General features: G+C 49.8%; 1 protein-coding gene across 3 annotated transcripts in view; it reads right to left on the minus strand.

The window, feature by feature from the left end:
• Positions 1 to 4,444: 4,444 nt before the first annotated feature.
• SFXN5 (sideroflexin 5) overlaps positions 4,445 to 12,388 on the minus strand; it is a 548,869-nt gene continuing 540,925 nt past the window's right edge. The window contains exons 14-15 of one of the 3 annotated variants that reach the window (XR_013622453.1): positions 6,544 to 8,537; positions 4,445 to 6,392 (exon numbers count right to left, since the gene is read on the minus strand). Coding sequence is in view for 2 of the 3 variants with exons in the window: in XM_068106421.2 (XP_067962522.2) it covers positions 8,460 to 8,537 (78 nt within the window). In the remaining variant the exon portion in view is untranslated. Of the gene's footprint in view, positions 8,538 to 12,388 lie in introns of all 3 variants that reach the window. The other 2 variants (XM_068106421.2, XM_068106422.2) reach the window with 2 other exon arrangements.

Below are 12,388 nucleotides of genomic sequence, written 5' to 3' on the forward strand. Positions count from 1 at the left end.
TCACAAGGTTCAGACATACATGGCGGCGGCCATCTTGGATTTTGACGTGGGTTGCACCCACACACCAAATTAGAAATCGGGTCCTTCACTTACGCACGTCTCTACGCACGCCCGCCCACACGCACGCACGGACGGACGGACGCACGCACGCACGGACGGACGCACGCACGCACACACACACGGAGGGGAAAACCATAGTCCCCCTTTCGCTCCGCGGTGCGACGGGGGACAAAAAGTATGACACAGGTGTGCTAATCCTGTAGTAAAAAAAAAAAAAGGAAGCATTTTTGTCTCAATTACATGAACTTTATGACTGTCTCTCTAAGGAATAGATCTTCATATCAGAACATGTTCTCCGTGGGTTGGGGAGGAGGCAATAATGGGGCCGTATAGGGTATAGCCTTCATTTATATTTATAAAACATATAATTCCTATTAAACTTGCACATTCATGAGTGGTATAATATTAACTACGTAGAACAGCTTATCAAGCTTGGTGTAATGATTTGTGCAGCTCAAGAAACACGAGGATCTCCCAAGAATGTCTCAGCTGTGTGACGTATTGAACGTGATGTCGCTCTATGTGACTGGTCTTACAATAGTGAAGTCTGCAGAAATGTGCAGAACAGAATGAAATGTGACAGATTCTCAAATCAAAACCGATATAAATGACATCCTTGGTGCTTTGGAAACCCTCCATTCATTTTTGTAGACGACTCCACATTGTATTGTACAGCACCCCCATCTCTCTGCTAGACAGACAGCAGCTTCGTCTTTCTCTGCTGATCTGGAGATGATTTGACTCTGGTCTGATAAATGGACATGTCCTTGAATTTTGGGAAATATCACAGTCTCACCCGATCGTTCCAGAATGATCGTCGAACAAGCCCTCCTCTCTATTTCCACGGTCACGCACTGGAAGAGTGTAAAACTTATTGGAATCACTATCAACCATGGCCTTTCCTGGGGCAACCACGAAGCAAAGCTGGCCTCCAGGCCAGCAGCAAACTGGGAATCCTCCATTGATCCACATCTTTCCTTGTAAAATAAAAAATATATTCAGTCTACATGGCCTTTGTCCGATCTCAATGGAGTGGAGTACTGCTCTCTACTATGGGATCACCTGAACTCTGTGGAGTTTCATTCTCTCAAAATTATTGGAATCTCCTAGGATGAGGCTGAAGGACAAGGGTCTGTTGCTTTCACATCGCACGCAGATCAATGGTCTCTCCAAATTTGTTTTTACCACCTCTTCATCAATATTGTTCCCTCTCCTCCCTCAGTCCTCTGACTGCACCTATAGCAACTCCAATATGCACGTGTTCTTCCAGCAACCCCCTCATGGATAAATTTCCAAAATTCAGGCACACCTCAATGCTTTTATTCCTCGCTTCTTCCAGAGGTTGTCCATCCAGAGGTTGTCCATCCAGAGGTTGTCTATCCAGAGGTTGTCCATCCAGAGGTTGTCCATCCAAAGGTTGTCCATCCAGAGGTTGTCCTTCCAGAGGTTGTCCATCCAAAGGTTGTCCTTCCAGAGGTTGTCCATCCAGAGGTTGTCCATCCAGAGGTTGTCTATCCAGAGGTTGTCCATCCAGAGGTTGTCCATCCAAAGGTTGTCCATCCAGAGGTTGTCCATCCAGAGGTTGTCCTTCCAGAGGTTGTCCTTCCAGAGGTTGTCCATCCAAAGGTTGTCCATCCAGAGGTTGTCCTTCCAGAGGTTGTCCATCCAGAGGTTGTCTATCCAGAGGTTGTTTTGTCTCGCTGTTCCCTCCAGGGCTTCAAGCAAACAGGTCAAGGCCATTCTTGCCATCCCAAATTCTGTCCCATGATCTTTATGAACTTTTCCTAACCCAACCATCTTGCTTGCTCGCTCCAGTGTTTCCTCTCCTCCTCCACTTTCATTCCCTTGATGCTTGTTCCACTGTCAGATCTTCCTTGCTCCTCCATGAGCCTCACTCGTGTCAAGAAAAGAAAAACGGAATAACCGTAATCACAATGATCAATGTTTTGGAGTGAGTTTTAAAGCGAGTTGGACCAGCCGGCTGTGCAGTGAGGACATCGTGTAGATGATTTATCTCAGACATCCTGAACAAAAACAAAAATGGGAGTGGGGAAGTTTGGAGGGAAGGGAGGGGGGGGGGGCGAGTAAGGGAAGTTTGGAAGGAAGGGGGGGAGTAGGGGAAGTTTGGAGGGAAGGGGGTGGGAGTGGGGAAGTTTGGAGGGAAGGGGGTGGGAGTGGGGAAGTTTGGAGGGACGGTTGCAGGGAGTGGGGGAAGTTTGGAGGGAAGGGGGTGGGAGTGGGGGAAGTTTGGAGGGAAGGGGGTGGGAGTGGGGAAGTTTGGAGGGAAGGTTGCAGGGAGTGGGGGAAGTTTGGAGGGAAGGGGGTGGGAGTGGGGAAGTTTGGAGGGAAGGGGGTGGGAGTGGGGGAAGTTTGGAGGGAAGGGGGTGGGAGTGGGGAAGTTTGGAGGGAAGGTTGCAGGGAGTGGGGGAAGTTTGGAGGGAAGGGGGTGGGAGTGGGGGAAGTTTGGAGGGAAGGGGGTGGGTGTGGGGAGGTTTGGAGGGAAGGGGGTGGGAGTGGGGAAGTTTGGAGGGAAGGGGGTGGGAGTGGGGAAGTTTGGAGGGAAGGGGGTGGGAGTGGGGAAGTTTGGAAGGAAGGTGGCAGGGAGTGGGGGAAGTTTGAGGGAAGGGGGTGGGAGTGGGAAAGTTTGGAGGGAAGGGGGTGGGAGTGGGGAAGTTTGGAGGGAAGGGGGTGGGAGTGGGGAAGTTTGGAGGGAAGGGGGTGGGAGTGGGGGGAGTTTGGAGGGAAGGGGGTGGGAGTGGGGGAAGTTTGGAGGGAAGGGGGTGGGAGTGGGGGAAGTTTAGAGGGAAGGGGTGAGAGTGGGGGAAGTTTGGAGGGAAGGGGGTGGGAGTGGGGGTAGTTTGGAGGGAAGGGGGTGGGAGTGGGGAAGTTTGGAGGGAAGGGGGTGGGAGTGGGGGTAGTTTGGAGGGAAGGGGGTGGGAGCGGGGAAGTTTGGAAGGAAGGTGGCAGGGAGTGGGGGAAGTGTGGAGGGAAGGGGGTGGGAGTGGGGGAAGTTTGGAGGGAAGGGGATGAGTGTGGGGAAGTTTGGAGGGAAGGGGGTGGGAGTGGGGGAAGTTTGGAGGGAAGGGGGTGGGAGTGGGGAAGTTTGGAGGGAAGGGGGTGGGAGTGGGGGAAGTTTGGAGGGAAGGGGGTGGGAGTGGGGAAGTTTGGAGGGAAGGTTGCAGGGAGTGGGGGAAGTTTGGAGGGAAGGGGGTGGGAGTGGGGGAGTGTTTGGAGGGAAGGGGGTGGGTGTGGGGAGGTTTGGAGGGAAGGGGGTGGGAGTGGGGGAAGTTTGGAGGGAATGGGGTGAGTGTGGGGAAGTTTGGAGGGAAGGGGGTGGGACTGAGGAAGTTTGGAGGGAAGGGGGTGGGAGTGGGGGAATTTTGGAGGGAAGGGTGTGGGAGTGGCGAAGTTTGGAGGGAAGGGGGTGGGAGTGGGGAAGTTTGGAGGGAAGGGGGTGGGAGTGGGGAAGTTTGAAGGGAAGGGGGTGGGAGTGGGGAAGTTTGGAGGGAAGGGGGTGGGTGTGGGGAAGTTTGGAGGGAAGGGGGTGGGAGTGGGGAAGTTTGGAGGGAAGGGGGTGGGAGTGGGGGAAGTTTGGAGGGGAGGGGGTGGGAGTGGGGAAGTTTGGAGGGAAGGTGGCAGGGAGTGGGGGAAGTTTGGAGGGAAGGGGGTGGGAGTGGGGGAAGTTTGGAGGGGAGGGGGTGGGAGTGGGGAAGTTTGGAGGGAAGGTGGCAGGGAGTGGGGGAAGTTTGGAGGGAAGGGGTGGGAGTGGGGAAGTGTTCCTTTGTTGAAATATCCCAACTGCCATAGCAGGGAACGGTGGTAGGGGTGTATTAATGACTCCCCTATGGACTTTCCTGGGCTAATAGGAGAGCTCAGGGGTAGTGTATTCACGTTCCTGGTGTCTCGTCTGGGTTCGATTTCCAACCTAACTATAAAGAACTGGCATCCTGGTGCTTTGCCGGCATGCTGTCGCTTCAATCAGTACATTATTCCTTTAAAGGAACTTTTAGGCAGTTGCCACTCATCTGCTGGGATTCACGTATGAAGGGTAAAGACAACTCGATTTTCTGTAATATCCTTCATTATAAGGGAGTTCAGTCGGTGAGTTATCGCTGGCACCCTCAACAAATTCCAAATTTTTGCTCACATCACCTTCAGTCCAATTATGGCAAGCCTGCCCAGCCAGTTCGTGAAAGACTCGGGCTAAAAAACGTTCCGGACTGACCTCAAAAGAATGTTGGAATAATTGGAGCCGTTAGAGGTAATAGGTGGTATATGATTCGCAGTGGAATGAATTACTTTATGCACGTCAACATTTCTGAAGGTAAATAAATAAATAAAATACCCAAGAATATCCCCGTTTGACAATGATTTTCGGAAAGCATTTTGTTTTGCAGTGAAAGTTTATTTCTGACAAGTTGTTTCACAAATGCACGGTGGCGACACACATCCGACATTAAAGACGTCATCAAGCAGGGAATATGACAGTAAATTGCTCCATTATTTCCGCACAATAAGTACACCTGCATGTGCACACCTGAACAATCCCCAATGGAGACACACATCGCAGTTGACGGCTCGGCGAACAAGATATTACGTCATCGGCACCGCTCGAATGAACCCGAATGGTGACATGAATGTCGAGGATCCACGAGAATGAACAAGAAAGAGCAATCAGAGATTGCAGACCCTCGCCAGGATGTTTTGAATGGTTTTTAAGGCTTTGGTGTTAAAAAAAATATGGCGGCCGAAGCACGTGACCGATGACGTCATCATCATTTGTTTTTTCTCCACCAATTTATGCCTACATGACGCGCAATAAATTTCATCTTGATCGGATGAAGTTTTGTACTTGTCCAATTATGACGTAATAATGGTGGCACTTATGATATCATCATTAACAGATGTTATTCCCAATGGAGAGTTATTTACAATGAGAAATGTCTCAATTTTTTCTATTCAGCGATTTCGGAGATATAGAGGTGCAATTTTGTTCGGTTTTTCCAAGATGGCGTCCGAACCACGTGATATATGACGTCATAATTATCATTACAAAATTATACAGGTGGAGGTGCACCTATGGTGAAAATTTCCTGTCAATCGGACCAACTGTTGCAGACAAAATCATAATTATTCTGTGCGTACAAACAAACAAACAGACAGACAAACAAACAAACAAACAAACAAACGGACTCAAATGCAATACATGCAAACGGTGACATGAATGCCGAGGGCCCACAAGTAGGAGCGAGTGAGATGTGAGCGGTAATGAGAATGTCGAGGGCCCACAAGGATGAACAAGTGAGACGCGAACGGTGAAATGAATGTCGAGGGCCCACAAGGAGGAGCGAGTGAGATGTGAATGGTGACGTGAATGTCGAGGGCCCACAAGGCAGATGTTAACGGAACAGTGATGCAAATGTCGAGGGCCCACAAGGCAGATGTTAACGGAACAGTGATGCAAATGTCGAGGGCCCACAAGGAGGAGCGAGTGAGACGTGAACGGTGACATGAATGTCGAGGGCCCACAAGGAGGAGCGAGTGAGATGTGAATGGTGACATGAATGCCGAGGGCCCACAAGTAGGAGCGAGTGAGATGTGAACGTTGATTAGAATGTTGAGGGCCCACAAGGATGAACAAATGAGATGCGAACAGTGACATGACTGTCGAGGGCCCATAATGAGGAGCGAGTGAGATGCGAATGGTGACATGAATGTCGAGGGCCGACAAGGAGGAGCGAGTGAGATGCGAATGGTGACGTGAATATCGAGGTCCCACAAGGAGGAGTGAGTGAGATGTGAATGTTGATTAGAATGTTGTGGCCCACAAGGATGAACAAGTGAGATGCGAACGGTGACATGAATCTTGAGGGCCCACAAGGAGGAGCGAGTGAGATGTGAATGGTGACATGAATGTCGAGGGCCCACAAGGAGCAGCGAGTGAGATGTGAATGGTGACATGAATGTCACGGGCCCACAAGGGGGAGCGAGTGAGATGTGAACGGTGACATGAATGTCGAGGGCCCACAAGGAGGAGCGAGTGAGATGTGAACGTTGATTAGAATGTTGAGGACCCACACGGATGGACAAGTGAGATGCGAACGGTGACATGAATGTCGAGGGCCCAAAAGGAGGGGCGAGTGAGATGTGAACGGTGACGTGAATGTCGAGATCCCACAAGGTAGATATGAAAAGAACAGTGATGCAAATGTCAAGGGCCCACAAGGAGGAGCTAGTGAGATGCGAACCGTGATGTGAATGCCAAAGGCCCACAAGGAGGAGCGAGTGAGATGTGAACGGTGGCATGAATGTCGAGGGCCCACAAGGAGGAGCTAGTGAGATGCGAACCGTGATGTGAATGTCAAAGGCCCACAAGGAGGAGCGAGTGAGATGTGAACGGTGGCATGAATGTCGAGGGCCCACAAGGAGGAGCTAGTGAGATGCGAACCGTGATGTGAATGTCGAGGGCCCACAAGGAGGAGCGAGTGAGATGTGAATGATGACGTGAATATTGAGGGCTCACAAGGAGGAGCGAGTGAGATGTGAACGGTGGCATGAATGTCGAGGGCCCACAAGGAGGAGCGAGTGAGATGTGAACGGTGATGCGAATGTGAAGGGCCCACAAGGAGGAGCGAGTGAGATGCAAATGGTGATGTGAATGTCAAGGGCCGACAAGGAGGAGCGAGTGAGATGTGAATGATGACATAAATGTTGAGCGCCGACAAGGAGGAGTGAGTGAGATGTGAATAGTGATGCGAATGTCGAGGGCCCACAAGGAGGAGTGAGTGGGATGCGAACCGTGATGCGAATGTTGAGGGCCCACAAGGAGGAGCGAGTGAGTTGCAAAAAGTGACACAAATGTCGAGGGCCCACAAGGAGGAGCGAGTGAGATGTGAACGATGACATGAATGTCGAGGGCCCACAAGGAGGAGCGAGTGAGATGTGAACTGTGATGTGAATGTCGAAGGTCCACAAGGAGGAGCGAGTGAGATGTGAACGGTGATGAGAATGTTGAGGGCCCACAAGGATAAACAAGTGAGATCCGAACGGTGACATGAATGCCGAGGGCTCACAAGGAGTGAGTGAGATGTGAGCGGTGATGCGAATGTCGAGGGCCCACAAGGCGGAGCGAGTGAGATGTGAACGGTGACACAAATGTCGAGGGCCCACAAGGAGCGAGTGAGATGTGAACGATGACATGAATGTTGAGGGCCCACAAGGAGGAGCGAGTGAGATGTGAACGGTGACGCGAATGTCGAGGGCCCAGAGTAGGAAGAAGAAGAAGCCGATCAAAGAGTGCGCGAGTTGCGCGCAGAGCGCACCCGCATACCCTCCAACGGGTTCTTTCCCGGCAGCATCGCCCATTAACACGATTGTCGCGTCGTCCGTCCCAGCAATAACCTCGGAGTAGACGCGTAATATTGTTTGTTACATAAAAGGCAAAACTAACAAAGCGAGTCGTCTCAATTAGCGCAGTATTGCTGCGTTCCGGGACAAACAGTCACGTAAAAGCGACGAACCATTAGTCTCATTTCACGGTCAAACATCGGTAATAATCAAAGCGATTACGCATTTTAATAAAAGCAGGTTTAACCGACGACGGAGGGAAAGTTGTGAACGAATGCGGGCGCGGTGTAAACAATTACACCCAATTGCGCATTGAGAAAATAAGTTTAAACGCATTTAAGATTTCAAATGAGCCTTGTTTTCAAGAGCGAGATTAAACGGTCCATTCGATCGCGGTAATTGACGCAATTTTGTGCCAGCAAGTGCAGGACAAGAAGCTCTCGTAAGTTTGTGTTTTGTGTAATCACACAGCACTGTCATCGCACGCTGACAAATACATGAATATTTGAGAAACCGTTGCGCCGGTTTGTGTTATTCACGTGAGTTTACGGCTGTTGCTTATCTGCTCCGCGTGCAAGTAATGAAAAACGTCACGTGGGCCGAGTCAATTACGCGCCTTTTCTAGCCCCGCCCCGCTCTGCCCCCGCCCCCTCCCCTCGCGCTCCGAGTCGCGGGATCCCGATGGTGGGAGAGCGCCTCGGAGTGAAAGTGAAAAGGATAAGCGGTTTATCTAATTGCCCATCGCGACCGTCCACTTGCACCGGCGCGCAAGCCAAAAACCCCTCTTCGATAAGTGAAAAATCACGAGACTATTCAATTTCCTTTTGCCATTTGGCATCGGCTTTTAAATGAGGGTAAATTTGCAATGGTCAAAAAATTTACTAATAATAATGGGTACTTCGGTTGAAGAACAATTTACAGGGAGTTAACATCGCCGTTATCTTCGCATACGAGGCCATCAGATGTTCATTGACTGGATCAAGTGATAAGACCGGATGTAGTTTTGTGAACTGGGGAGATGTTGTGTTCCTCCAATGCGGTTGCCAGCCACGTCACAGACCCTTGTTGTAGACCAGGGTGTCGTCCGTGGTGCTCGACTGTATTTCTGGTTCCAGTTTGGAGACCGAGATCTGCAGAGACAGACAGGACAAGTCATTGCATTGGGAAAGTCGTTTGTTTCCAGAGCCTCGAAGGCTCACCTGTGGACTAGACCCTTACGAAGGGGGAGGAGCTGGGGGTGGGGGGGGGTATATATTTGGGGAAGGGGAAGGGGGCTACATATCAAGGGGATGGGAGGGACAGAAAGCAGGTGGGAGTGGTGAATACATCAAGGGAGAATGGAAGGGGAGGGGGGAGGCTATATGTCAGGAGGAAGTAGAGAACGGCTACATGCCAAAGGGGAGGGCATACATATAAAGGGGAAAGGGGAGGGGCTATATGTCAAGAGGAAGTGGAGGAGGGCTACATACCATAAGGGAGGGCATACATATAAAGGGGAAAGGGGAGGGGCTATATGTCAAGAGGAAGTGGTGGAGAACTACATACCATAGGGGAGGGCATACATATAAAGGGGAAAGGGGAGGGGTTATATGTCAAGAGGAAGTGGAGGAGGGCTACATACCATAGGGGAGGGCATACATATAAAGGGGAAAGGGGAGGGGTTATATGTCAAGAGGAAGTGGAGGAGGGCTACATACCATAGGGGAGGGCATACATATAAAGGGGAAAGGGGAGGGGTTATATGTCAAGAGGAAGTGGAGGAGGGCTACATACCATAGGGGAGGGCATACATATAAAGGGGAAAGGGGAGGGGTTATATGTCAATAGGAAGTGGAGGAGGGCTACATACCAGAGGGGAGGGCATACATATAAAGGGGAAAGGGGAGGGGCTATATGTCAAGAGGAAGTGGAGGAGGGCTACATACCATAGGGAAGGACATACATATAAAGGGGAAAGGGGAGGGGCTATATGTCAAGAGGAAGTGGAGGAGGGCTACATACCATAGGGAAGGACATACATATAAAGGGGAAAGGGGAGGGGCTATATGTCAAGAGGAAGTGGAGGAAGGCTACATACCATAGGGGAGGGCATACATATAAAGGGGAAAGGGGAGGGGCTATATGTTAAGAGGAAGTGGAGGAGGGCTACATACCATAGGGGAGGGCATACAAATAAAGGGGAGGGGAGGGGCTATATATTAAAGAGAGGGGGCTAATATATCTAGGGAAGGGGACTAGATATCAAGTCAGAGGGGAGGGGTTAATTGATGTATTACAGAGGAGGAGGAGCTACATACCAAGGGGATGGGAGGGGTATATATCAATGGTAGGAGAGGGGCAAAACGCAGGTGGAGAGTGTTGAATACATCGATCAAAGGGAGGGAAATGGAGGCTATATATATCAGGGGGAGGTTGAGGTAGGCTGAATAGCAGAAGGGAGGGCGTATATATAGAGAGGAAGGGGAGGGGCTATATATTAGAGAGAGGTGGCTAATATATCTAGGGAAGGGGTACTAGATATCAAGTGAGAGGGGAGGGGCTACTTTATGTATTAGGGAGGAGGAGGAGATACATATCAAGGGCAGTGGAGGGGGAGGCCATTTTGGATGACGCCACGACGTGTGCGCTGTGCGCAGCACACCATTGAAACATGTCGCCGGTGCGCATCGTACGCGTGAGCACTCGTAGGCTCCATAGAACGACACAAGCACACGGGCCCATTCGTTTAAAGTTCCGCGCCGAGTCAGGTTCTAGTCGGTGTTTGCTAACAGAGCCCGACCAGGCAGTTAAATGTTTGGCAGGACACCGCAGATCCTCGTTAACCCCCATACCTCAGGCTGCCTTTACTTGCGCATGCGATCGCTATCAGACAAGAGTCCGTTACCACAAGCGCCATCGAGCCACTTCAACACCTATAATGAAAGGCATGAAGCGATCGCCGTAAAGAGACGTCACTTTGAAATTCGCGAGGAGTTTTATAATGGACTTGCCGTCTTCCGATGTGACAGCTTTATACATCGGGTTCAGCTGGGAGTTCAGGCAGGAGGACATCCAGCGATCGATGCAATTCGCCTCCACGGACGTTCTGCACTTTGCACTGAAGCAAAACAACAGGTTGGATCCGTTCTAATTATCTGGCTAATTGTACAACCATGTGTTTGCTCAGATCAGTAATTAGCTGAGAGAGGGAGAGAGAGAGAGAGAGGGAGGAAGAGAGAAAACGTGTTGTCACCCCTCCACTCACCCTCTACTCATCACATCACCCAAAAATTTTGGAGGCTTCTCCATATGACCCTCTCTTTATTCCTTAGGCTGCTCCCCACCATTTCTCCCGAAACCCCCAAGTGTGACAATCTGCTTCAACAGCACTAACTCTCCCCCCCCCCCCCCCCCTCCGCTCTACCACCCCCATTTCCCTCGAGTCTGCTACGGGCTGCAGAGATGGCAGGTGGCAGTGACAGCAGGGGAAGGGGGTGTCCTGTCGCCAGCAACTTGAGGTGTGACGCGCAATTATCCAGTTAACTTGATAGAGTGGTTGGGGGACAAGGCAAAGCCTTTTAATACGCCTTTAACCATAGTGTGCGCTCAGCCAATTACAACACCCACGATGCAATTAAGACCATTTCTTGGTGAACAGGACCTTTTCGGTCCAGTGAGTGTGGGCATAATTTCAACTTTAGCGGGTGCATTCTCAACAGGAAATGCTTACAGATATACATCGTAAAATGTTGAAACATCAAGTCGTCTTATGGTTCAACATTTTTTTCGCAAACTTTATGGTCAACTTCAAAAATTTAAAATAGCTGTTCACCACCATCTCTTATCTTCCAAAACCTTGATCTTTTCTACCCCCGTGAATTCACCCCAGATACACTTTTTTGAAATACCGACTTCGTTCCTGGAAGTCCTAGCGTTGTCCATGTGTTTTTTTTTTTTTTTTACCTCTCCCACCCCCCCCCCCCTCCCTCCCCTTCCCATGCCTCCTCCCCCCAAGCCCTCTCCCTCCCACAGATCTCCCGATGTCCCTGCTCTCCATCTTGTTCCTCCGCTCCATCTTGTTCCTCCGCTCCTTTTATCATATGTTTTATGTGTCAGTTTGTCTTTTTTGTGATCAATGTTAGCTCTTACACGAGCCTCGACCTTGTATACAAAAAATAAGTAAATAATAATTTAAAAAATCTACCAATCATGTCTGTGTGGCATTTATGGACATCATTCGGGAAATGGGAGCGAGAGGGTGACTTTTAAACATCAGGGTCACAATTGCTTTCAGGGTCGCGTAAGCTTTTACAATCTACAAACTACCTGCTCGTAGGTTCAACTCTCATGTCAAAAAGTCAAGTCTTGGGCCGAACAAGTGGGTGCGTCGAGGGAGTCATCAATTTGAATGGCTTGATGCAAGGGAGCGAAGATATGCAGGGATTCTTCTCCTCCACAAACATTTCAAACGAGGGAGAAGGCTCTCAGCACTCGAAATTGTTCTTAATCTGACGAGTTTCTTGGGACTGGAGCTCAACGTGACCTTTTATTACAAATATAAACCAAACAAACGTCACATGAAGACGACGAAGAGATGAATGAATGCACCAGCCCTTTGTCCCTGTGTCGTCTCTGGTTAGCGTTTGGTAACATATCTAGAACGCATGTTGGCAGGTGTGAGTCTCGGCACAAATTGCCGTCAATTTGATGTGGTACCAAGAATGGTTCCCCACACTTTGGTGTACACAAGGACAAAAAGATTTAAAAAGCTGCAGCAATTGCGATACACAGTCAACTGCACCCGAATAATGTGTGTGCGCAGACAATCATGGCCAAAAATATTGGCACACTTGCACTTTTTTTCAAATAATTCACAATTTTCTCTAACAATAAGTTGAAATTGACGAAAGTATTTGGTGTCTACAATTCTTTATTTCACTGTTAATAGCACAGAACCTTTGTTTTTGATTCAAAACTTAATATGTCCTTTTAAATCATAAAA

This window comes from Myxine glutinosa, chromosome 2, assembly GCF_964187855.1.
Source record: "Myxine glutinosa chromosome 2, kmMyxGlut1.1, whole genome shotgun sequence".
NCBI lineage: Eukaryota > Metazoa > Chordata > Myxini > Myxiniformes > Myxinidae > Myxine > Myxine glutinosa.